The sequence below is a fragment of the Podarcis gaigeae genome, assembly GCF_964106915.1.
Source record: "Podarcis gaigeae genome assembly, chromosome: 7".
NCBI lineage: Eukaryota > Metazoa > Chordata > Lepidosauria > Squamata > Lacertidae > Podarcis > Podarcis gaigeae.
In genome coordinates, this window is record NC_139683.1 from 77,107,748 (window position 1) to 77,134,695 (window position 26,948).

General features: G+C 44.2%; 1 protein-coding gene across 4 annotated transcripts in view; it reads left to right on the forward strand.

The window, feature by feature from the left end:
• DNAH5 (dynein axonemal heavy chain 5) overlaps positions 1 to 26,948 on the forward strand; it is a 165,418-nt gene that overhangs the window by 43,976 nt on the left and 94,494 nt on the right. For 2 of the 4 annotated variants that reach the window (XM_083747096.1, XM_083747097.1), the window contains exons 18-33: positions 3,588 to 3,750; positions 6,262 to 6,507; positions 9,093 to 9,283; positions 9,378 to 9,474; positions 10,103 to 10,239; positions 13,399 to 13,600; positions 14,525 to 14,760; positions 17,076 to 17,294; positions 19,647 to 19,709; positions 21,507 to 21,745; positions 23,567 to 23,807; positions 23,921 to 24,120; positions 24,208 to 24,361; positions 24,536 to 24,699; positions 25,611 to 25,767; positions 26,597 to 26,809. In XM_083747096.1, the coding sequence (XP_083603222.1) occupies positions 3,588 to 3,750; positions 6,262 to 6,507; positions 9,093 to 9,283; positions 9,378 to 9,474; positions 10,103 to 10,239; positions 13,399 to 13,600; positions 14,525 to 14,760; positions 17,076 to 17,294; positions 19,647 to 19,709; positions 21,507 to 21,745; positions 23,567 to 23,807; positions 23,921 to 24,120; positions 24,208 to 24,361; positions 24,536 to 24,699; positions 25,611 to 25,767; positions 26,597 to 26,809 (2,922 nt within the window). Of the gene's footprint in view, positions 1 to 1,686; positions 1,802 to 2,130; positions 2,235 to 3,587; positions 3,751 to 6,261; positions 6,508 to 9,092; positions 9,284 to 9,377; positions 9,475 to 10,102; positions 10,240 to 13,398; positions 13,601 to 14,524; positions 14,761 to 17,075; positions 17,295 to 19,646; positions 19,710 to 21,506; positions 21,746 to 23,566; positions 23,808 to 23,920; positions 24,121 to 24,207; positions 24,362 to 24,535; positions 24,700 to 25,610; positions 25,768 to 26,596; positions 26,810 to 26,948 lie in introns of those variants that run through there. The other 2 variants (XM_083747099.1, XM_083747098.1) reach the window with 2 other exon arrangements.

Genomic DNA, 26,948 nt, shown 5'->3' on the forward strand with positions numbered 1-26,948 from the left:
CCCATCCGGACCCTTCCAGGGAGGAGGAAGAGGAAGACAGTATAGATTTACAACAGGGGTTTGAGGGAGGTCACAGCTCAGAGGCAGATGAGGGGGGAAGTTGGGGAATAATGGGAGAGGAAGATTAGGCAGAGCCGGAGCAGCAGCTGGCTGACACGTTGTCATTAGAAAGCATTCCAGACCCTCCATCCCCCAGAACCTGGCGATCCTTAAAAGTAGAAGAGCAAAGAGCTCAAAGACAGAGGGCACATAGCAGCACCCGTAGAGGAGGTGATGATGACGCCGAATGAGGAAGTGGGAGAGAAGGGGGGGGTGGAGATTCACTCGGGACAATGCTATTGTTAAAGAGGCTGGGTTCTATAGCCTCTCTCTGTGAAGACTGAAATGAAAAAGGACTGTAAGAAACTTTTTTTTATACTTCCCTGGGCAACCAGCTGGGAACAGCTGATAGCACCCTGACATCTATATGACACCTTTTTCAAGTTGACTCTCTGCTGCTTTCTCATCCTCAAAGTGTGGCTTCCACATATTGGAGAACAGACTGTCAGGCAGCAGGCAAGCAAAGCGCAGAGATGCTATCACTGGCCGCCAGCTGCAGAAAGCAGGCCTCCTACGTATGTCCTATAAATCATGGTGGGAATGGTAGTTCCTTCCTGCTTGAAGAGAGGAGATCCTTGCACTTGAGAGAATGGGATAGTAAGAAAGTTATGAAACTTTTGTCTGGTCTAGGGTTCAAATGACACCTTTCTCATTCAAGTAAATCTTGGGTTTTAGAAATAAATTTGGTTGACTTATAGTTTATATATGTAGAGAGAGTTAAAAAATTTGGAAGCTGGAGCTACCCAGCCCTGTCCCTGTTCTGTCTCATTCTTGCATTCCTAGCATTGCTGAAAATGAAAAATAAAACACAGAGTTCCCACTGGTAAAAAATAAATAAATAAGATGCTTTACTTACAGTTACTTCATATTTAAAATGATGGCTTTGGATTCAAAAGCCACACGATTGGAGCTAGTTTCATGGCATCCTTGTGCATGAGAAGGGTAAGGTAAAGGACCCCTGGACGGTTAGGTATAGTCAAAGGCAACTATGGGGTTGTGGCGCTCATCTTGCTTTCAGGCCGAGGGAGCCGGCGTTTGTCCACAGACAGCTTTCCAGGTCATGTGGCCAGTATGACTAAACCGCTTCTGGCACAATGGGACACCATGATGGAAACCAGAGCGCACAGAAATGCCGTTTACCTTCCTGCTGCAGTGATACCTATTTATCTACTTGCACTGGCATGCTTTCTTACTGCTAGGTTGGCAGGAGCTAGGACTGAGCAACAGGAGCTCACCCCATCATGGATATTCAAACTGCCGACCTTCTGATCAGCAAGCCCAGGAGGCTCAGTGGTTTAGACCACAGCACCAACTGCGTCCCAAGAGAGGGGGAGCACAGAGCGAGTGAATCAGAGGAAGGTGCAGAGCTTAGCTGTTTAGTGGGAAACCACAAAATGTATTTTCTCCTGGGTATCTGTTAGTCCCAAGTCTGCTCTCTACTGACTGGAGGCGTGTAAGGTTGCTGGTACCCAATTTGCTGGTGGGCATAGAGACCACCTGCATGACATCACAGTGGTTAGCCCCTCCCTTTCAGGCAAGCAACATCATGTGGTCACAATGGCCTGTCTCTCCATTTCAGGCAGGCAGCATTGAAATGGACCATAGCACTGTGCAAGGACAGGGGCTGCTTGTGTCGTTCTCGTCACGATAGCATATTGTTGGAAAAGTAGCAGGCGAGAAGAGGAAAAGAGAGGGTCGGCAGGTACACCCGAGCAGTACAGGGCTTCTCTCTAGAGCTAGTGCCACCAAAAGTTGTAGAGATAATGGAAATAAGTGGAAGAATGGTTTGTGATGCTCTAAATACAACAAAGTGCTATAGACGGCAATGTACTGATACCCTAGAAAAGCAGTGGAGTTGTGGGCCACTAAGAACGAACTAGCAGCAGAGGTAGACATCCCAGATGTTACTGTGAGGTATCCACTTGAAGCAGGTGTTTTATAGAATCATAGACTTGTAGAGTTGGGAGGGAAACTGGGGATCAATTGGCCCAACCCCCTGCAATGTAGCTATCCCATACGGGGATCAAACCTGCAACCTTGACATTATCAGGACCATGCTGTAACCTATGGAGCTATCCAAGGAGAGAAAGAAATCAGGTGGTGGGTATAAGGACAAGAGAATGAGAGAGGAGAAGGTAAGGAGACTGGAAGGACAGTGAGCCTTGAGGGTAGGAATAAAGATCGAGAGGGGACCAGCCAGCAGGGGCAGAAATGCTCACCCTGGAATGTTGCCTCATCAGAGCTGAGCAGATGCCTTCTGAAGACTGGCCTGTTTGTTTCTGCTGAAATGACACAGTCACAGTGAGTGTGGTATAGGAATACCAGCCTGGGAATTGGGAGACTCGGGTTCAAAATCATTCCTGCTCAGCTATGCAGATCTCATTGGGTGACCCTGGGTCTGTCATTATCTTTCAACCCAATCTGCTTCACAGGGCTGTTGGGAAGATGAAATGGATGGTGACAGCAGACATGTCTGTGTGTCTGTGTGGACCCATGTATGCTTCCCTGAGCTCCTTGGAGCAACGATGAGACAAAAAATGCAACAAAGACTGTTGGCTCTTTCCGTGTGTTTATGTAACTCAAGAGAACTACATACGCAACTGTCTTGTTGCTAGCATTGCTAAGCCAGAATTAAACCTAATTTATTGACAGCGGCATGAATTATGATAGCTAGGAAGTGGAAGGGGCTAGGTGAATATAAAATGGAAGAATGGTATAAAGGGGTGTGGGAGATGGCTATTAATTGTTGGGTTGAAATAACGACAGACAAGTAGCAGGTGTCATATGGGAGGCATCTCTCGAGCATGTCTCGGGGAGTCCCTTTTATTGAATATTACAGCATTGCCACATACGTGATTGTTGCTGATTGGTTAACACAAGTACAAAGCAAAGGGTTGCATATAGGCATTAATCACCGATAGATTAAAGGCTGGGAAAGGGAGCACAGAACTAGACAGGCATGAAAACCTCCTTATTAAACTTTTACTAGTGATTGATATAATATTCATCCGTAGATGTGGTCCACTATGCATTAAGAACAGGTCAGAGTACGAACTGAATGTGAACTGAACATTCTAGGAATGTTTCAGCTTAGAACGGTTTGTGCAGCATCATATGCAGAAGCAAAGCTTAGAAGCAAGACTTCCCATCAGGCCACAGTCATGTGCAGAAGTAAGGCTTTCCTTCAATTAATGATAATTTAACATGTGCCATTAAGATAAGACAGGGGATATGCAGGAGAAATGATTTTGAGGAAATATGGAAGGTGTTTGTAGAATTTGTACTGTTAAAACGGAAAGGGGTCAAACCATCGCAAGAGGTGTTGAAATTTTGGGAGGTTGGATAGTTACAACGGAATGGTCTCGGTGGTGGGGTGCATATATTTATTCTTATTTGTTTATTCTTATTACTTTGTCAAAATAAAAAAGAAGATTTTAAAAAGAAAAAAAGAAAAAAAATAAATCTAAATGATATTTGCATTTTTGCAGGAACTCTGTACGAAGGGAGCATGCACTTTGCACCTGAAAAGCTCATTGGTAGAAGAAGCAGCAAATGAGCTTATCAACATGTTACTGGACACAGAGGGGCAAATCAGAGGGGATTCTGGCAATAAGTTTCTGGGTGGAAGCAGCAATGAGGAAATGCATGAAGGTAAGGACTGGCATTCCACCATATGTTAACTCATAGTCTATTTCAGGTATGGGAAATCTCTGGCTTGTGGGCCAGTCTTGGCCATCCACGTGTTCTAACTTGGCCTGCAAGGCTATTTTCCCTCCAACCACGCCCACACACCCATCAGCTGACGTCACCAGTGATGTCAGCTGAGGGGTGAGAGGATGGGGCATTCGCTGCATGCTCTATTCCCAGCAGAGAAGAGGATTGCATAGCCAAGGCAGCAGGATTTCAGCTGAACTGGAGAAGCACGCGAGCTGCTTCAAACAGCACTTTTGCGAAGCGCTTTAAGGCAGCTCCTGCAGTCTCTTCAGGACTGTGGAAGCTGCTGTAAAATGCTTCACAAAAATATTACACAAGAGGTTTCAAATATTTCTTTTGAAAGTGGGTGGTCGGTGGTCGGTAGAAAGGTTACCCCCTACCTTATTGTTGTCACTGCCATTTGCAGGAGAAGAATGTGAGTCTTAAACGGGTGAAGGTAGAGACTCAGAAAGGCTTTTGCAAGTCTCCTCTCCCTGAAGTTCAGAGGGAAAAGGACTTAAAAGACAAAAGGGAGCAGACTTGCCTACACCTTTGCCAGTCTCCCACCTTCCTTTTTAAGTCCCCGATCTTGCTCCGATCTTAATGGGGTGGGGGAGCCACCAAAAGTGTATGTGCAAGCTTCGTCCCACCTGCCTTTTAAGATCAGAGCAAAAGAGATTTTGACAGGTGGGTGCCCCATGCAGAGAAACTCGACACTGAGATTTCAGAAAATGCATGAGAGCAGAGTGCTCATAATATGACATTGATGGATAATTTCCTTGTTGTACTGTGCTGTGTTTTGTCCAAGCTACTAACTGAAATAATTCTTTGCAGTTGTAGTTGCTCTTTGTAATGTTTCATGAAAATAATAATACTAACTTTTAAAAAGAGAAAAAGAAATACAGTGATACCTCAGGTTAAGTACTTAATTTGTTCCGGAGGTCCGTACTTAACCTGAAACTGTTCTTAACCTGAAGCACCCCTTTAGCTAATGGGGCCTCCTGTTGCTGCCGCACCGCCGAGCACGATTTCTGTTCTCATCCTGAAGCAAAGTTCTTAACCTGAAGCACTATTTCTGGGTTAGCGGAGTCTGTAACCTGAAGCGTATGTAACCTGAGGTACCACTGTAGTGATTCCTGTCTGAAACTGAACTAGGCATTGCTCATACACTTTCAGGCCTATATCTGCAAAGACTCTCCTCCCTGGAAGAGAGGGGAGTGGTTGTGGGCGGGAGCCCAAGCACTGCCCCTAGCAGGGGGCGTTAGCCCCCTGCCTCCACCTTACCTGGCTGGCGCCCACGCCCCTCGGCAGGCACCCAACCAGGTGCCTCAGAGGGGGCATGTTCAGCAGCCTTTTGCTGCGGTGCCAGCCTCTCCCCAGCCTCATTCCTCATCGTCGTCCCGTCACGAGTCACCCACCCTCCACTCCCTTTGAGTTAGGGCTTAGGTCATTGGCCTTGCTATGGACCTTAGGTTGGTCGCCCTGGTTGTCCAGGGGGCCTGGTAGGAGTTTTTCCATTTGGCATTAGGCTTTTTTGGTTTTTTCACCTACCTCGTAGCAATCGTCACAACTTTTTTGGTATTGGTGGGTAGGTTAGGCATTGGAATAATGTGTTGTGGTGTGTCGAAGGGCTAGGTGTGGCCATCGCCTATGCCTTCAATTTTTGGGTATTCCGTTAAAGGAATCTGGCGGTTGTGTATTCTGTCCGATGCCTGCTTGGTGGGAGGCCATGGCACGACCCTCGGTGACATCAGGGGAGAGCCTATAGTTGGATTAGCATCAACAGGCTCCACCTACTGGTGAATAAACCCTCCTTGTTTTAGACATCCAATGCCTAAGCCAATACCTTTTCACTGCTGTAATCAATAAAGTTGTGGCCTTTTCTTGCCCATTAACCTTATATCTCGTGTCCTTGTGCATTCATTTCACATTTCGGGGGTCGGGTCCTCGAACCACAAACAAAAGTTCTAAAAATATTGTTCTTAAAAAGAGAAAGGAAAGTTGAGGTTCTCAGGCAATTCTGTACCTGGTCAATTTTGTGTGTGGATTGTCTGTGCTCCTGAAGCATCACAGTATTCTTAAGAGCCATTATGAACAATCCAATGTATAACATGGGGTATCTCAGTTCTGACTCATATTAACTGGCTAATTACATAAGTGGTTGACAACAAGAAAAAGTGAGAGAAAGAGACAGACAGACAGACAGACAGACAGAAGGCATGTTCAGATGAACACAAAATATCTCTAAGGGGGATGGATGCATGTGCAAGCCTAGTCCCAACTTCATTGTGAGTGCTTACCCCCTCCCCTTGTTGCACAGGGAAGGTCTGCATGAAGTTTCTATTCACATTGACACAGAACTTTCTGTGCGACTGGGGACTCAGGCACCTTTGCTGTGCAACACAGTCAAGATTAAGGACTGGCTGCTCAGAAGGCTACTGACTTAACTCCACTGATTACTGTTCCCAGGAGCGGAGGAGGACGGGCCATCAGACCCCTTAGCATCCTCGCACACAGCTAGCCAGATGTCAGCAGGCTTGTCTTCCCCCTTGACCAAGAAAAAGAAGAGGGAAATGGAAATGCTAGAGGAAGAAGCCCAAGAGCTGTTGTCCCATTTCAACCATCGCAACGTGGATGCTCTTCTGAAAGTTACTCGCAACACCCTGGAGGCCATGAGAAGGCGCATCCAAGCCTCTTCTATGTTCAGCTTCTTAGGTAAGTCTCGTGCCATGCTCAGCAGAAACAGCTGGGCATAGCAAAACCATGGTTAAAATTTCAAACATCCCATCTTCTTACAAGCTGTTGGTGATGGAACTGGCTGTTGGTGGTCTTAGGTGAGACTGCACAGTTGGGTGGTACAATATTTGGCTTGTTTAAAGCTTTGCCAGATCAGCCAAGGCCAGCTCAAGACATTTTGCCACCTGAGGCAAAGTGCTAGCTGTTGCCTTGCTTCCCAATTCCACGTTGAAAAGCTCATTAGGCTGGCAGCTGAATATTTCCCCTAACATACTGTATTTCACTGTCCCCCAAGGGCAGCAGGTCACCTTGGGGCAGGCTTCCTCAAACTTGGCCCTCCAGATGTTTTGAGACTACAATCCCCATCATCCCTGACCACTGGTCCTGCTAGCTAGGGATTATGGGAGTTGTAGGCCAAAAACATCTGGAGGGCTGAGTTTGAGGAAGCCTGCCTTAGGGGATACAGGACAGGCTGCATGCTGTTATTTGCAAATGCTGTTACTTGTTACCAGTCAATAATGCTCCATGAGACATTTTCAACAGAAGTCAAGCATCCCTGGTCAACAGGAAACAGGACTGGGTCTACTATGGGGCAGAAGTATGACCCTGTCCAGAACCGGCAATGGACTTACCTCTTGGACAAGTCCTATTTTTTAGCATTGAGGCTGATTATTCCATCCTCTGCGTCTCCCCACCGACTTGTGTGCTACAGCAAAGTCTATGCACAAAGAAGACTTTAGCAATCAAACAGAGCAGATAGGATTCCCAGGGCACACAATCTGCTTCCCCTTGACATCAGTGGGATAACTTCCTCCGATGCTAATGGAGGTGGACTGTAGCTTCCTGAATATTGCTCTTTCATGCAAAAGGAGGAAAGAATGCAGACAGATTGGGGACAAAGGTGCTTTGAAGTTCTGCAGTGCATTGAAAATACATGCTAGTGCTTTCTTTATGAACCGCTGTGGGTTTTGATGAGGAGCATGGTTAAATAATCCTAGATGTCTGCGTTGATAGAATGCTGCTGTTTAATCAGAGACGATATGGCGTCAAACAGACTTATGCTCTCTCAGCATGGACACCACACGCAACCTTGTTTGCCGGCACACTGAGACACTGTGTGTGGGCCACAACGCAAGTGCTGCAAATCCTAGCACACGCCAGCAATACAGATTTGTTCTAGTGAAGGCAAGTCATGGGAATGTCTATAGGACTGAGGATTGGGTGGGTGTTGGGTGTGCTTCTGCTGCACATCTAATATCCACTGTCAGATTGTTATGGTGGTCATCTCCTCTTCAGGGCTACATGGCTAACATGAGCTGGAATAATGGGCACTATGTGTGCAGGGTCTGTCTTTGCTGAATCATATAAAGATTTACTAGGAACAGTTCTTTTTTTAGTTCAGCACCCCAAGCCAAACCAGAACCACGGGCACCTCCAGTGGAAACACTTTTGGAGTGTCACCAAGTCATCTGCATCAGGGACTGGACTGAAGAGGAATGGTGGGGGCTGCCCCCTTCTCCTGAACCTTCCCGAGAACAGAAAGATAGTATAGATTTAGAACAGTGGTTTGTGGAAGGGCATAGTTCGGAGGCTGCAGAGGGCAGAAGCTGGGGAATACTGGAAGGGGAGAGCAGGAAGAAGGAGAAGCACCAGGGGAGAACCAGCTGACACATTCAGTGTCCTTGGAAAGCATTCTGCCCCCGGGCATTGAGGGTATTAGAACAGAGAGCTCAGAGGCAGAAAGCTCAGATTAAACGACGCGGGAGTGACGTCAATTAAGGGAGACATAGGGGAGTGGGACTATACTTGGAGCAACACCATCGTTGAATAGAGGCTACATTCTCTCTCTCTCTCTCTGTGAATACTGAATAAATTATGTGGTAAGGACTCTTTGTATTTATCAGCATTTTTGGCTGCCCCTGGGGGAGGGATAGGGTTCCCTGAAGCCTTGACACCTGGGATATTCTTATTTTTCTTCAGCAGACTGTCCTGGATTAATAATGGTTTGTCTGTCTTGCTGTCAGGGACTGTGCTGCAGAGGGCTGCACTGAGGAGGAATATTGGGAGCCTCGCCCCCCCCCCCCCGTTCCTGATCTGGATCTTGAATCTTCCCAGGAGCAGGAGGACAGTATAGATTTGGAACAGTGGTTTGCAGAGGGAAGACAGAAGTTCAGAAGACAGAAGCTGGGAAATAGTGGATGGGGAACAGCTAGCAGGCGAAAAACTGGAAGGGAGAGGGTTAACAGATTCACAGTCTCTAGACAGCATTCCTCCACCGCCCTCCCCAAAGTCGAGAAGAGCTCAGAAAGTGGCAGAACAGAAAGCACAGAGGGTATAAACTCAGATTACGAGATACAGAAGTGATGTAGATTAATAGGGACAGAAGGGGGTGGAGTCCTTAATTGGGAGCACCGCCATTACTAGGAGATGTGTTCTTTGTTCTCTCGCTATGATTATTATAGTTTCTAACTGGTAAGAAGACTCCTTTTCCTTTGTTCTGCTTATCTACTGCCATGGGGGAGAAAGCTGATTCCCCGAAGCCTGACACTTGCCTTTCTTTTTAGATAAGGAGAGTGCCTCCAAGCAGAGACAGAGTGCTCAGCCCATCTTTAAGGCTAGCGTTATCCTTTCCATTCCAAATTTTGCTATGATGCCCACACTCGAGGAAGTACAGCAAACGCTCAACAAGGCTGTGGACTGCATTGTAAGCGTCATGAAAGGAGTTGGCCAGTGGAGCAAGGAGAGGCTACCCAAGGTATGGCGCCTCTGTGTTTCTGATAACTTTCCTGATAAGATACATTCAGGTTTGGGTACCACATAATCTCCCTCTCCCCTTTGTTTCTGCCCAGCAAAAGATGCTAGAAAGTAAAATGGCTGCTTTGCGAAATGAAGGAGACAGCGATTCTGAGACTGAAATGAAACAAACTGAAGTTGGAAATATCCTTGGTAATACTTTGCAGCGATTATGTATGAATCTTGCCTTTATTAGATATACTGGCAGAAATCCGTACTTTAAAAATTGTTATTAAAACTTAAGGAACATTCATGGTAACTTAGATCTCCTAAGCAAGTGGAGTTTACAAGGGTTGTACATAATTTTTGGAGGAATTCATGAGCAGGATCCTGCAAGCAGGATGACGTGTTCAACTCAGGATGATTTTTGCATGTTAAAACATCAGCAAAAACAGATGCACTAGTCCCCATGTGTATTTTTTTTTGCCACATTCTATAATGTATGGAGTCCCTCAAAGCCTGAAGTGAGGTGTAGCTTGTCAACGTAAAAAAATAAATAAATGTCAAGAGACCTTGTTTGGAATCCATATTTAACAAATAAATAAGATAACAGAATCACCAGGAGAAGATTGAAATGCTCTCAAGGAAGCAATTGAACCAAGAGCCTATTACTTAACTTAGCATCAATATACTGCAAAGCTATCAGCATGTAATTTTAGGCTGTGCTGAAGTTTTTAGAATGGTCAGCACAATATATAATGAAGATGTGTTTTGAGATTTGTGATTTTGTCTCTGAGGCCTAATGTATTAATGTGATGATTGCAACTGTTCCTTGCTCAAGACACTGCTTCGGATACAGCCTCTCTGATCTTGCCTTCTCCTGTCCAAAACAAGAACTACTACAAAAGCATTTCAGAGAATAAGGAAATAATTAAGCTGATGTCCGTTCTTAGCACATCTATCAACTCCACCAAAAGGGTAAGTAAATGTGTAGAGGGGATCTTTAAGTGAGGCGGCTGATGAAAAGGAAGTAACCAAATTGGGAAGAGAAAAGAGTCACAGAAAGGGATGGGGAGGAAAGTATATGGAAAGCAAGAGAAAGAGGAGGAGGAGGAAGGAACTGGCAGAAGTCAGTGGAAAAATGGGACTGCAAAGCATTGTTAAGAGTGTCAGTTTGAATTTCTTAGTGCAGAAAGTATTGATTTAATGTGTAGAGATCTTTCCTATTCTAATTAATTCAAGAGGGTTCTGGAAGCTTCTCTGTGTGAAAGAAACAAGCAGAAGGTTCATGATGTTTGGGTTATATCTTCAGAGATGCTGAGCCAGTGTGGTGTAGTGGTTAAGAGCGGTAGTCTCGTAATCTGGGGAACCGAGTTCGTGTCTCCGCTCCTCCACATGCAGCTGCTGGGTAACCTTGGGCCAGTCACACTTCTCTGAAGTCTCTCAGCCCCACTCACCTCACAGAGTGTTTGTTGTGGGGGAGGAAGGGAAAGGAGAATGTTAGCCGCTTTGAGACTCCTGAAGGGGAGTGAAAGGCGGGATATCAAATCCAAACTCCTCCTCCTCCTCCTATTCTTCTTCTTCTTCTTCTTCTTCTTCTTCTTCTTCTTCTTCTTCTTCTTCTTCTTCTTCTTCTTCTTCCTCCTGTTATCTCTTCTGTCAAGGTCATGCTGACTATAATTGCAAGGCCAGAAGACGCCCTGTTTTCACTCTTTCTATCTCTTTCCTTCTGGTGTGTTCTGTATATAGTATGCTTAGTGTTAAGTTTCAGCTTTGTTATAAGTTATTGTAAGTTTAAGTTAAGTCTGCTGCAAATGGATTTCTTACGGACAGTGCCAATCCTGATTGGATTAGATTTGTTACCATTGTGCTCATTTGCCATCAGTACCAGTAAAGCTCTGCTGGATTAAATACAATTTCCTCTGGTCTATTTTTTGGGAATCCTGCCACATATTTAAGTTTTTACTATATGTTGGAATGTGCTCTGCATCAATATTGAGTAGAATTTCCATGACGAGAGGGTGGCAGAACGCAACTATTGCAGGATCATGTCTGACCTGGGCAGCCTTCTGAGCTAGCAGAATTCCACAGTCACCAAAATGGGGGAAATAACAAAAAATAAATCTCATTGGCTATAGTTGCTTAACTACCGTATTTTTCGCTCTATAAGACGCACCAGACCATAAGATGCACCTAGTTTTTGGAGGAGGAAAACAAGAAAAAAATTATTCTGAATCTCAGAAGCCAGAACAGCAAGAGGGATTGCTGCGCAGTGAAAGCAGCAATCCCTCTTCCTGTTCTGGCTTCTGGAATAGCTGTACAGCCTGCATTCACTCCATAAGACGCACATACATTTCCCATTACTTTTTAGGAGGGAAAAAGTGAGTCTTATAGAGCAAAAAATACGGTACTTTTGCTTTTGGCTTTGTGACTTTCCTTACATTGTGAAGGAAAACACCCTATCAAGAGCTTTATCTCAGTACATGCCTGAAGGCCTTTTCTGTACCACACCAGGAACGGAAGAGCTGTTCTGGGTCCCTTCCATTTCCAGCCAACCAAACCCACATTGCAACACGGCATGTGATTTTGCCATTCTGCAGAGAGCATCTTTGTTTGTTCGTTAAGCCATTCAAGACTGCAGGGTTTGCACACAGGAGCTAGAAAGAAATAGTGACCTTTTTGGACCATATAACAGCCAGTTGAGATGGGACCTTCTTCTTGGCTCACAATGCTGGTCTGTTTGCATGTTTGGGAGCTCGTAGCTTTAACCTTTTGCAATTTATGTATACTGTAAATTAGATTTTTGTGTGTGATCGTGGATGTTGCTTTGACTGAGCACACAACTCCATGCTCAGCTACTTGAATAAATGAAACATTACAAACCTTTCCTAAGAACACTTTTTGAAGGTTTGCAACTTCTTTTTAATATTTTTAAATTAATTTTATTCCATATTACATCACAATGTAAATATACCAAAGCCATCCCCACATCATCCCCATCCCCACATATATTTATCATTTATATCCTCAATCAAACGTAATATTCTTTTGTCCCTCCCCCACTTCCCTCCGCCCCCATTTGATTTCCTCTACATTCTGAGATTACATTTATCTTGCATTCTGCAGGCTTCTCAATTCATCTATGTATACTTATTGTCCTTCCTTACTAACTTACATTCCCTCAGATACTTTACATTTTCATCTAGGCATATTAGCATATCATTTTTTGAGCAATATTTTTCCATATATTCATCAAAACATTTCCACTCCTTTTTATTTTTGATTTGATTGATTCCTTATAATAGCTGTTAGTTTTGCCAAAGCTAAGTATACATTTAATTTACAAATCCATTCCTCCCTTGAAGGTAGAGTTTGTGATTTCCATTTAGCAGCAATCACTACTCTAGCTACTGTGCTTGCATATAAGAAGATTCTCCCCGCCCCCGTGGTATCTTTTCCCCATCAATCCAAGGAGATATATTTTAATTATTTTAAGTATTTTAATTATTGATATTTCAGCATCTTCTTTAATTCTTCATGTATTACTGTCCAGAATTTCTTAATTTCCTCACACCTCCACCACATATGTATTATTGTTCCTGTTTCTTTACCACATCTCCAACAAATGTTGGATTTCAGTTTATATATCTTTGCCAACCTAGCTAGTGTTAGATATCACCTGTGGAACATCTTAACAAAATTTCCTTTGATTGTGTATGAGGCGGTAAATCGAATATCTTCTCGCCAGAGTTTCTCCCATTGCTCTAGATAAGTAGTATGTCCGACATCTTGGGCCCATTTAATCATTGTTTCTTTCACTTCTTCATCCATCAATTCCCAGTCCAGTAAGAGATAATAATTTTATATGTTTTTTATATATAATAAAGATTATATGTTTTAGATATCAATTTCTTATTATTCTGAATTATTGTAATATTGAATTTTGAGTCCTCTTTTGCAAAGTCTTTCTTTTGATCAGAATTAAATATACTCCTTTTTGGAGGTTCACAACTTCTTTGGGTTTGTTTTCATTCTAATCTTAACTCTTCCTGCACATTTTTCCTAGGAACCAGGTAAAACATTGTAGTGGAGCTGGCTTATTCAGCCGCCTTACTTTGTGACTTGTTAATGTTTCAGGAAGTCCTTGCAGCCTTGGAGCGCTTCAGATGTTACCATCACATCTGGCAGAGAGAGAAAGAGGAAACCATTGAAAACTTCATCAAAGGAAGCCCTCTGCTCTCTGAATTTGAATCCCAAATTCTATATTACAGAGACTTAGAACTCGAAATTAACTCTGAGCCTGAATACATATGCGTGGGAACAGTTGCGCTATTTACTGGTATGGTGATTTAATATTCAAATGCCATCAAATTCATGCTAGTCTCCGTTGCATTTGTGAATCTTGCTTAAAACAAAAAGAGTGCAATCCATCACACACCTCCCTGAGAGTAAATCCCATTGAACTCATATATAGCATTTGTGTTGTAAATGTCACTCCTTTTGCTCTACCTATTGGTTCTAATGAACATATAGTCGTACCTTGGAAGTCAAATGGAATCCGTTCCGGAAGTCTATTTGACTTCCAAAACATTTGGAAACCAAAGCATGGCTTCTGATTGGCTGCTGTGTAAGCCCCGTCAGACGTTCAGCTTCCAAAAATAGTTTGCAAACCAGAAAAGTCATTTCTGGGTTTGCGGCGTTCGGGAGCCAACATGTTCGGGAGTTAAACTGTTCCAAAACCAAGGGATGACTGTATATTAGGTAAAGGGACCCCTGACCATTAGGTCCAGTCGTGGCTGACTCTGGGGTTGCGGCGCTCATCTCGCTTTATTGGCTGAGGGAGCCGGCGTACAGCTTCCAGGTCATGTGGCCAGCATGACTAAGCCGCTTCTGGCGAACCAGAGCAGCACACGGAAACGCCGTTTACCTTCCCACTGGAGCAGGAATTTATCTACTTGCACTTTGACGTGCTTTCGAACTGCTAGGTTGGCAGGAGCAGGGACTGAGCAACGGGAGCTCACCCCGTTGTGGGGATTCGAACCGCCAACCTTCTGATGGCCATGTCCTAGGCTCTGTGGTTTAACCCACAGCACCACCCGCATCCCATGACTGTATTATTACAATGCATTATAAAAGCTATTTTGTTTTTGGTCCCTTCTCTCCAAATTCATGGAATGGAAAAAGGAGGAGGGGTGGATTCAGGAAGGGGTGTGTCACTACTTCCTTAACTAGCTGTCACTGAATGATTTTTTTGTTCCCTCAGCGGATCTGAAATTGGCCCTAACAACAGAAACCAAGGCTTGGATGGTTGCGTTTGGACGTCACTGTAACAAGAAGTACAGGACAGAGATGGAAAACATATTTACCTTTGTAGAGGAAATCAGCAAGAAACTAAACCGTCCGATTAAAGACTTGGATGACATAAGGATAGCAATGGCTGCCTTAAAAGAGATCCGAGAGCAACAGATCCCCATAGACTTCCAAGTGGGACCAATTGAGGTAGTTGGAAAGGGATCCTGTACCCATTTCCTGATGTGATCTTTGGCGCTGAATTCTGTCTGTCCCCTGCTGCCCTATCCTGGCCCTCAACTCAGGGTCCTATCACAGTCTGCTGTGCTCTTTTGTTTATTTTATATATTCCCCCCCCCCCAATGCAATTTAATATCCTGCCTTTTTCTCCTAGTGAAATTTCAAGGCAGCTAAGAACATCAAAACAATAAAATGTCACATAAAAATACAAATTAAATTTAAATGCTGATCAAACCAATTTTCCTCCCCATACCTGATGTTGATGCAAAGTTATGGACTCCTTTATACCTCCCCTCCATTTTACAAACAAATTAGGTATTTTATATATTTCTCCACGGCTTAATCTGCTATTGTATGTTTATGATGGGGCTCATTATCGCTTCAACTAACACAGTAGTACAGGGTCCATCAAAAGGATGGCTTGAAATCATTTTGGACAACAGTGTTTCACATGAAATGTTAGTGATTTTTCCTTGGTCACTATTTAACTGTTTAGTGACATGTCAGGTTGTGCAAAATGTTCCTTGCTTTGGTGGATGTTGAAAAGCGACATTGAATTCTTTGTGCATTTCTCTAGAAAAAAGAGAGGATATGCAATTTTTGCAAGGGCAGTGTAATGGTTTCTAAGGGGTTGCTCGTGCGTAAGCAGGCACCTGTTTCCCTGGCTGGGTGCAAACACCTGGCTGGGTTGCCTGCGTGAACCTTATCTGTCCGGACCACCACTCACCCGTGGCTGACTAAGTCGCTGGCAGAATCCGTGAGTGGGCGTTTCTTAAACTTCTTCCAGCAAAGAAGCTCTTTGACGCCTAGGCTCCACCTACCCTGTCTGCGTGAAAGCCTTCTGCGCAGGGAGGGCATGGGCAGCGGAGGACCCCTACTCTCCCCGCTGGTCCCAGGCAAGGAGTCATGGGACCGCCTCGCCACTTCCCCCACCTGCCCCCCTTCTCCACTGGTGCTACACTGATTCTCTTCCCCAGAAGATGGGCTGCTTCTCCCGATCCCTGGACGCTCTCTGGAATCCCTCTGGCTTTTGCGCTCTCACTCCAGTACTGATGGCAGTTCCCTGACAGGCAGGTTTTTCTGATTTCTTGCAGATCCTTTCAGATCCTCCTAGCATTAGTGTTCAGACAATCATATATTAAGAAGCCTTTGACAGTCTACATACTCCATTTGTTCCTCCCTTTGCATGACGAAGCAAACAAACCAAGCACTCTACCATAAACTATAGTGTCATATATCGCCCAAATGGGGAACTATGGTTAGTGGGTTTAGAACACTATTCTGCCTTGTCCTGAAACCATTGATCCTTGTTTCCCAATTTGAGTGAAATGAGAAATTATCATTAATGGAAGACTATCTGGTTATTTTGCTTGCTTGTGCAAATGGAGATATTATATAATAATAATTTATTATTTATACCCTGCCCATCTGGCTGGGCTTCCCCAGCCACTCTGGGCGGCTTCCAACAAAATATTAAAATACAGTAATGCATCAAACTTTAAAAGCTTCCCTAAACAGGGCTGCCTTCAGATGTCTTCTAAAAGTCAGATAGTTGTTTATTTCCTTGACATCTGATGGGGGGGGGGAGCGTTCTACAGGGTGGGCGCTACTACAGAGAAGGCCCTCTGCCTGGTTCCCTGTAACCTGGCTTTTTGCAGTGAGGGAACCGCCAGAAGGCCCTCAGCGCTGGACCTCAGTGTCCAGGTAGAATGATGGGGGTGGAGACGCTCCTTCAGATATACTGGATCAAGGCCATCTAGGGCTTTAAAGGTCAGCACCAACACCAATATTAAGCTGTACTAAGCCAATTTATGGCTCTATTCATTTGGCATGGATATCTTCTTATTTTTACATATGCCCATCATTCATCATAAACAGAAAATTGTTCTTGATAGAGGGAGAGGTGGTTTAATTATGTATGGCTCATGTGACATCAGGCGCACACACTGAGCTCCGGGCCCCCTCAATCCTGGGGGCAACCTGGTACCTCTGGGGCACATATCTGTAGCTGTAAATACGATTCACTCTCAGAACTGAAATTCTTAGATTTCCATTGCATCCCTGGTGCCATGTTGACGAACTAGAAGCACAGCTAATTAAAATTCCATGTCACCGTCAATTTTAAGTTACCTGTTCCACCAGCCTAGCTCCTTTGCATCTTTAACAGGACCACCTGCTACATTTTTGATCTTGAGTTCCCCAAAAGAACGTTTCATTATGTACATACTTACATGCAGATTTATTTAATTTTGATGGTCAAAGATAACCACCTTTTGTCCTGGCAGGAGTCCTATGCAATGTTAAACAAGTATGAGCTCTTGGTGGCAAAGGAAGAGATGGAAAAGGTGGATACGTTGCGTTATACCTGGGAGAAAGTACTGGTTCGAGGAAACGAAGTGCAGAATGAATTAGTAGCCTTGCAACCCAAATTCAGAGGGGAGCTCATAAGCACGGTGGAAATATTTGTGGAAGACTGCGATCAGTACTACTTGGATTACGAGAAGGTGAAGGATCATAGTAAACTGGGGTGGGGTGGGGTATCATTTTGTTATTTGTAAGGTATAGATTTTTTGGGAAGCTGCCTGAAAAGGCGTCAAGCGTTAAACACTGAAAGTATATTTTAGTTGAATACATCCTCCTGGAGTCCCTTCGATCTCCACAATTCTATGTTCTGTCTTGAAGAATTATCTCAGGCTGTTGTTGTTTTTTATACAGAAAAAAGTATGGGTGTTGATAACCCAAATTCCATTAAGGGGATTGGATTATGGACTGAAAATAGCTAGACTTCAGGCAAAAGGTTGGCTAGGTTCTTTTGGTCTTTGGGTGCCTTCTTTTTAATGGGTTGCAACGAAGCAGCCTTCTCTAATTGATAGTGTGTGTTTAAAATGTATAACCTGCCTTTTCATCTCTATGGAAAAGCAGTTTGTAACAAAACAAAGCACTCACACACATTTAAACAGTCCCATACATAAACAGCATTGTCTTAAAAGGCCAACGTCAGCCGACAAACAAAACTATAACTATATAAATGTTTTTATCTCCAGGTCAGGCTCTGGAAGTTTCTAATAGGGAAGGTATTCCAAAGTCATGCAATAAGATTGTGTCCTTTCTTAAGCCTTTGGGAAGGGTTAACATTGTCAGATGGTTCTAAGATAGAGGTGCGAAATCTGTGGCCATTCTGATGTTGTTTGACTCAAATTTCCATTAGCTCCTGCCAGCAAGGTCAGTGGTCAAAGATGATGGGACTTGCAGTCAAGCAATATCAGGAGGACTAAAGATCCCCCACTCCTGATTTTAGATAAGGGTTGGTTCATATATGCATGCATATACTATATAGTGGTACCTTAGTTCTCAAACTTAATCCATTCTGGAAGTCCATTCCAAAACCAAAGCATTCCAAAACCAAGGAGCACTTTCCCATAGAAAGTAATGCAAAATGGATTAATCCGCTCCAGACTTTTAAAAACAACCCCTAAAACAGCTATTTTACTATCTAACAAGATCACTGATCCATAAAATGAATGCAATAATCAATGTTCTGTAATATTAAATAAATAAGACAATATTGTAGATGATAAAAATTAACCCCCCCTTATCTGTACTGATGATAGTCATTGTTTGGATGGGGGGCTTTTATCCATTTCCACAGTCACACAACCGATCAGTCAGTAGCTGAACTGGGTTCCAGTCACAAAAAGAAGTTACAAAAACGAAGTCACAAGTCAAGAGTCCCATAAAACGAAATGCAGGCCACAGTCACAAAAATGAAAAAGCCACAGAAACAAAAACAATAATTATTTTTTTTAGCAGAAGGAAAAGCACCAAATATCACCTCAGAACACTGCAATCAGAAATGGAAGGCTTTAATTACGATGGGGGGGACGACTTAAATTAGCTGCACAAGGGTAAAAACGGACGGGAAAAAGCCTTAATTACAATGGGGGGGGGGACTCAAATTAGCTGCACAACAGTAAAAACTCAGGAGCACATTCGGCTTCTGAGGCAAAGTTCGAAAACCGGAACACCTACTTCCGGGTTTGCAGCGTTCGAGTTCCGAGTTGTTCAGAAACTAAGCTGTTTGAAAAAGAGGTACCACTGTATTGTACACCTGGTTACTGTGCAATTGTGAACCAACTCTGTTGCAAAGCTTTGTGTTAGAAGTGGCGTCGAACATACTGGTTGGAGTGTTCAATTTATAGGGATGCATTCCCTCATATAAGGCACCATTGTATGTGCGAACCAGCTTTCTGTAACTGTTGTTGTTGTTTAGTCATTTAGTCGTGTCCGACTCTTCGTGACCCCATGGACCAGAGCACACCAGGCACTCCTGTCTTCCACTGCCTCCCGCAGTTTGGTCAAACTATCCAGCCATCTCGTCCTCTGTCGGCCCCTTCTCCTTGTGCCCTCAATCTTTCCTAACATCACTCTGTAACTCACTGTTATTGTAGTACCCTGTAGCTCCATTCTGTACAGGTTTCAAGTTTGATCCATGTGCCCAGAGCTTAATCTATGGGACTGACATCCTTGGGGAATGCAGGAGGGTGTCCTGGGGTGGGGAAAAGAGATAATTACTTTTACTGAGGGAAAACTTAATTTTTCCACTCCACTATCAAATCTGGGAGCTTTTGAAGCAGTTGTCTACATGTGACAAGGGAAATAAAGCTAATAATCTTTCAACAGTTCTACAGATTATCTGAAATTTACTAAACTTTTTTTTTTAAAAAAATTATGACGTAGACAGAATGGGGTGGCAGAATGGAGAGGTTCTTAAAACAAAGAATGATATTTATTTTTTCTGAAAGGTATACAAATGTATGGGACTTTTATTTATAGGATATGCCAATTCTCTCTTCCAGAATGGTCCCATGGTGACTGGTATTGAACCTCAGGAAGCTAGTGACAGACTCATCATGTTCCAGGTATTCTTTGACCTTTTAGCCCCTATCTTTTTTATTATTATTAAAATATTTTATTAACATATAGAACACATACATTTACACAGTACATATACACAACACAATACCTTATTTTCACAACATAAAGCATACCTAGGTAAAGGTAAAGGGACCCCTGACCATTAGGTCCAGTCGTGGCCGACTCTGGGGTTGCGGCACTCATCTCGCTTTATTGGCCAAGGGAGCTGGCGTACAGCTTCTGGGTCATGTTGCCAGCATGACTAAGCTGCTTCTGGCAAACCAGAGCAGCGCACGGAAACGCCGTTTACCTTCCCGCCGGAGCGGTACCTATTTATCTACTTGCACTTTGATGTGCTTTTGAACTGCTAGGTTGGCAGGAGCAGGGACCAAGCAACGGGAGCTCACCCCATCGTGGGGATTCGAACCACCGGCCTTCTGTGGTCCTAGGCTCTGTGGTTTAACCCACAGCGCCACCCGCGTACCTACAGCACTCTATATAATACCTACCTATACTCAGTGACGTCAAACGGGGGTGGGGCGGTGCAACCCGGGTGCCATGTCTGGGTATGGGGGGTGACTAGAAGGCACCCCATGGCAGTGTGAGCAGCCATCGCACCGCCGCAGCTGCATGTGGAGGATCCTCCGTTTGCGGCTGCAGCCACGAGCAGAGGATCCCAGCACTGTCCGTACGGCACTGGAGTGGCGCCGCCGGCAAACCACTATGTACAGCGCATGTGGGGTGTCGCTACGTACGCCGCATGCATCGTATGTTGCGACGCCGCACATGTGCCCTACGTAGTGACGCCCCGCCCCGGGTGCCACAACGTCTTCATTCGCCCCTGCCTATTCTATACATATCAACATACCTCCACACGGACACCCACAAAGTGACTTGACTTCCAACCATTCTTGTTACGCTGCTTTATTTTTCCAATTGGCTTAAACACATTTCTTATTTCTTTAATCTCTTCTTCTATCTTAACTTCACTCTCCTTTCACTCTAATCGTTTTCTGGATTCACTCAGTATCTGTCAAAAGTTTTACTTTTTCCACATAGCTTTTGATGCATTCCTTAAAGGTAACCCACTCCTTATTCACTTTTTGTACCATATCTGCTCTTATCATCCCTGTTAGTATTCCATCATTTTAGATAGCCAAGACACATTGTACACACTGATTCCTGGACTGTCTGCGGGCCAGATTTAGAAGGCAATTGGGCTGGATCCGGCCCCCAGGCCTTAGTTGGCCTACCCATAAGCTAGCTGCTCTGGCACCTGCGGCAAGTACCATCCGTGGTGAGCATCCCGGGGGTGGGGTGGCGGCGGCGCGGCAATGTCGTCCCCCCTCAGGGATGACACCCAGGGCGGACCGCACCCACCGCACCCCACTTCCTCCCCCAGTGGTGACCAGCCCTGAACTAAATTGGCTTGATTTTCAGTGTGTCTTAAAACTAGCATGTTCTTGGGAACTTAGAGGAATTTTTAGTGCAAGGAAGGAAGACTAAACCTGTGACAAATTCAGAAGAACCCACCTTCTCCTAGGTCAGAAGTTTACAATGATTGGCAGAGACTTTCAGGATCTTTTCCAGTTGTAACTGAGGTTGCCCAGGGTTGAGCGTGAGATCTTCCACATGCAAAATTTAGCTCTGCTGCAGAGTCCTTTCTCCATTTCATTTTACACCTCTTGCTTCCCTTAGCTGCTAACTATTCCTATTTTAGATAAGTGGCCTCTTTGAGCTGTGTTCGTTTTATTTCTCGCAATTTCAAGCACCGTATGATCAAATGTGATTTTAAACTCCAGAACCGATTTGACAACCTTTATCGGAAATACATCACCTACACTGGGGGCGAAGAGCTTTTTGGTTTGCCTGTGACGCAGTACCCTCAGCTTCTGGAAATAAAGAAGCAGCTGAACTTGTTGCAGAAGCTTTATAGCCTGTACAACAATATCATTGAAACAGTAAATGGCTATTATGATATCCTCTGGTCAGAAGTGAACATCGAGAAGATCAATAATGAACTCCTTGAGTTTCAGAACAGGTGAGAAAACTGCATTGAGCATTAAACATGGGCCATGTTATTTACTCCTTCAAATTTGGTGCTAATATTTAGCTGCTTACAGCAAATCTCCAAAAGAGCAATGGAACAAACATTGAGCCTCAGTTGATTGTTTTTTTTACTTAATCTTCTTTAGTCCTTGACTCGCCAGGCAGAATCTGTCACCAATTTCATTTTCATCTTTCGAGGTGTTGCTCTCCGATTAAGTGTTCAACACTTCTGATAATTATAAAGATGTTGTGACTGTTTCTTAATGTGAGAAGCAGATGTGCCTTTAGTACAAACAGGAAAATTGATTGTGCTACCTCTTCTTAAGAGAACCATAAACTGGATTTTCTTATTGGCGGAGGAGGGCATGGAACCTGGAGCCTTCCAGAGATTATGACTCCCATAATCTCTGACCACTGGCAGTGTGACTGGGGCTAATGGGAGCTAGAGTTCCCCTTCCCTTTCCCTGCTATCGATAAAGGGTTCTACAAGTTGGGTCTTGTGGTATCAATGCTCCTTACGCAGACACGTTTCTTGAGATGTCCCCACCACATTGTTGCCATCAAAATGCTAACCTGCATCCCGCCTCCCATTTGATATGGATTTACTGTTTCCGGGGGGGGGGGGGGGGGGGGTTTGCAAAAAAACAATAACAACCTGCTGCCAGAAACCTCTTTGCCAGTGCTATTTTAAGAGTTTGGGTGTAATCTTTGACACCTCCCTTTCCATGGAGATGCAGATTGCAGCTATAACAAAGGCAGCATTTTTCCATCTCCGCCAAGCTAAGCAGTTGGCTCCTTACCTCTCTCGCCCTGATCTAGCCACTGTGATCCACGCAACGGTCACCTACAGACTGGATTATTGTAACTCGCTCTACGTGGGGCTGCCTTTGAGACTGACCCAGAAACTCCAGTGGGTGCAGAATGCTGGGGCGAGACTCCTTACGGGGTCCTCGCTGCTGGATCACATTCACCCAATGCTATACCAGCTGCACTGGCTCCCAGTGGAGTAGAGGATCAGGTTTAAGGTGCTGGTTTTAACCTTTAAAGCCCTATACGGCCTAGGACCCTCGTACCTATGGGACCGCCTCTCCTGGTATGTCCCACAGAGGAACTTACGGTCTTCAAACAAAAACATCTTGTAGGTCCCAGGCCACAGAGAGGTTAGGCTGGCCTCAAACAGAGCCAGGGCTTTTTCAACTGTGGCTCTGATCTGGTGGAACGCTCTGTCACAAGAGACTAGGGTCCTGTGGGATTTGACATCTTTCCGCAGGGTCTGCAAGACAGAGCTGTTCCACCAGGCCTTTGGCCAGGGCACAGCCTGACTCCCCCCTTTGGCAATCCTCACAGAACTGTAGCCCAATTGGTTGCCATTAATCTGATTTGAATTAATTTTATAATGAAATGATTTTAGAATGTTGTATCATTTTATTGTTGTTAGCCACTCTGAGCCCAGCTTTGGCTGGGGAGAGCGGGATATAAATAAATAAATAAATTATTATTATTATTATTATTATTATTATTATTATTATTATTGATAAAGTCCCACTGAATTCAGAGGGATTTATTTCCAGGTAAATGTGTATGGGATTGCAGGCTAGGAAGAATTTGAACCCAGCGGGGTTTACGTCTGAGTCAGTGTTTCTCAAACTTGGGTCTCCAACTGTTTTTGGACTACAACTCCCATCCTCCCTGTCCCCTGGTTCTCCTAGCTAGGGATGATGGGAGTTGTGGACCATAACGTTTGAATTGCACCGTGGAAATATTTGAAATCATGTTAAAATATTGGGTGGTTGTTGTGTGTGTGTGTCTCTAGGTGCCGCAAGCTGCCTCGAGCTTTGAAGGAGTGGCAAGCATTTCTGGACCTTAAGAAAACAATTGACGACTTCAATGAATGTTGCCCTTTGCTTGATCTGATGTCCAATAAAGCCATGATGGCGCGTCACTGGAAGCGCATCACTGATCTCACTGATCACAGTTTCGATGTTGAAAATGAGTCGTTCAAACTGAGAAACATCATGGAAGCACCTTTGTTGAAATACAAAGAGGAAATTGAGGTATGAATAATGCTGGCAGTACTGAGATGAGCTCATTGGTAAGTCCTGCTGTATTGGGTGATGCTATGACAAGCTATTAAATTCTATGCAAAAAATGTTGTTTGATTTGATAGGATATCTGCATCAGTGCAGTAAAGGAGAGAGACATTGAACAGAAGCTGAAACAAGTGATTGCAGAGTGGGACAACAAAACATTTACTTTTGCTAACTTTAAAACTCGCGGGGAGCTGCTCTTGAGGGGAGACAGCACTTCCGAAACCATTGCAAGCATGGAGGACAGCTTGATGATTTTGGGTTCCCTAATGAGCAACAGGTAATATGGAAGACTCCTTTTCTCTTCTGATAAGTTATTTATGTGATCATTTTTAATAATCTGCCTAAACACGTGCATTTATTTCAGGTACAATACACCATTCAAAGCTCAAATACAAAAGTGGGTACAGTACCTCTCTAACACTACTGATATCATTGAGAATTGGATGACAGTGCAGAATTTGTGGATCTATTTAGAGGCTGTCTTTGTAGGTGGAGACATTGCCAAACAGCTTCCAAAGGTAAGTGTCTTTATTTTGTCTGATGGAATCGGCAGATATGTTCAGGGCAATTTGAGTATTTAAAATGATTGTCCCTTGCAACATAACACACCCCTGAACATGTACTTAGTGTGGCTGCAAGAGAATAGCATGAGAAGCTAAACTGATGCCTCCCTTGTTTGTTCCTTAAAACAGGAAGCAAAGCGTTTCTCCAACATTGACAAATCGTGGGTGAAGATTATGACGCGAGCCCACGAAATACCCAATGTGGTCCAGTGCTGTGTTGGAGATGAAACCATGGGACAGCTCCTGCCTCACTTGTTGGATCAGCTGGAAATTTGTCAAAAGTCTCTTACAGGGTGAGGCTGCTTATAGAGAAACCCTTCAGCTCTGGGCAATCTGTTACAACAGAGGAAATTGAAACCTGCTTATTGCTTGCATTCCACTAGGATTTGCCACTGCTTGCCGTTCCCTTCAGTGGCTGAAAAAGATCAGGCCTGCAACTGTTGATATTATCATGGTCAGAACTAGAAACTGAGGCAATTATTATGTCACAGTTAAGAGAAAAAACTTAATTCACAGCAATCTCTGCGAAGCAAGATAGCAGTTGCTTCTGGATGATCTGTTTATTGAACTGCTCAAACAAAGTTTGCAAGGCGATTATATAACACAGACTGATTATCTGAGCTTTCCTTCTCGCATGTTTGCGGGGGACTTGCAATGTTGTATCAAGCAGCTATTCCCACACTTTCTACTGCATTTCTTCATCACTTTTCTTACAGCAAAATGCTTGCTGTTTTGTTTTTGTGAAGCAGGGTTGTTGCATAAGAGTGCCAAATCTACTTTAAGTGTACAACCTGAATTTGCCACTATGCAACTGAATCCCACCTGTGTTTCTGTCTGACAGGGAAGGGCTTTCCTTCGCTGTGCTGTCTCAACCTCCACATCCCTTCTTGCCTGCCTCTTCATCTTCCTGTGGAGTGACTCTGGCTTTCTCTTGCTATCTCTTCATCATTTAAATTAAGCATGTCTTGGGGATCAGCAGCCTTCATTAGTTCATGTTGCAAATGGTCTGTAATACCAGGCAGCAAGATGAAAGCATTTTAAGTCCCTAGGAGCAAGGTGAGACTCACTGTCTGCCATTAACAGGGAAGTCTATAATGGGTAAGGAGAGGATCTGGGTCTCTGAGAGGCTATGATGAAGTTTGGCAGGCAAGAGCTGTGTTGCACCACTCACCACCACGCTCATTCTGTTTTTGTTCAAATTCAGGTACCTGGAGAAAAAGCGGCTTTCATTTCCACGTTTCTTCTTTGTGTCAGACCCGGCCCTGCTGGAAATCCTGGGCCAGGCTTCAGATTCTCACACAATACAGGCCCACTTGCTCAATGTCTTTGATAACATCAAGTCTGTGAAATTTCATGAAAAGGTTTGCATAACTGGTAACATAATTCTTAGAAAGGAAGCGGTGGTTATCTGAGGTCCTGGGTACCTAGCCAGTCCTTTATACACCCTGCCCTAACTTCAGAGGACCTGAAACACAGGAAGCCATCTTGGAACCTAATGAAAGCACTTACCTGGCTGCTCAGGTTTCACCTGTGTTCTCGTTCCTCTGTTGAGCTTAGGGTAGAAAAAGGGGATTGGCTTTTCAGGTCATGCAGAGCACAAAACAGCACTGACTGATTTTTATTTCCTTTTGAATATCAGGACCCACCCCTTCTACTTCTCTTCCCTTCCCACAAAGCTGGAATGGATACTGTAACATGCCACCCCAATCTCCATGAAATATATATTATAAATTATTGTTGTTAGTATTACAGTTGTACCTTGGATGTCAAATGGAATCCGTTCTGGAAGTCCATTCAACTTCCAAAATGTTTGGAAACCAAAGCGTGGCTTCTGATTGGCTGCAGGAAGCTCCTGCAGCCAATCAGAAGCCGCGCTGGGTGTTCAGCTTCTGTAAATCATTCGAAAACCAGAACACTCACTTCTGGGTTTCGATCATTCAGGAGCCGATTTGTTCGGGAGCCAAGGCGTTTGAGATTCAAGGTACGACTGTGTTGCTGTTGCTGTTGTTGTTGTTGTTGTTGTTGTTGTTGTTGTTGTTGTTGTTGTTGTTGTTCTTCTTCTTCTTCTTCTTCTTCTTCTTCTTCTTCTTCTTCTTCTTCTTCTTCTTCTTCTTCTTCCAACATCAGGAAGGGTACAACTGCTATCCCTGATTCCATGCAACTTTGTCACACAAGATGTATAATTTTCAGGTTTATGATCGGATCCTTTCAATCTCCTCCCGGGAAGGTGAGACAATTGAGCTGGAAAAGCCCGTCATGGCAGAAGGTAATGTGGAGCTTTGGCTCAATTCCCTCTTAAAGGAGTCCCAGGGCTCTTTACATCTCGTGATTCGGCAGGCAGCTGCAAGCATCCAGGAAGCGGATTTCCAACTGATTGACTTTCTTTCTTCCTACCCCGCCCAGGCAAGTTTCTAATCCCCACCCCCCAACAAAAAACAGTTATGGGATGATGGTTCCACTTTTTCCAAGGATTACGCTTGATATAAAGAGCAAAGTATATTGCTGTGTATGTGAATAGAAGCTGTCTCTGGCTCAGGAAGTC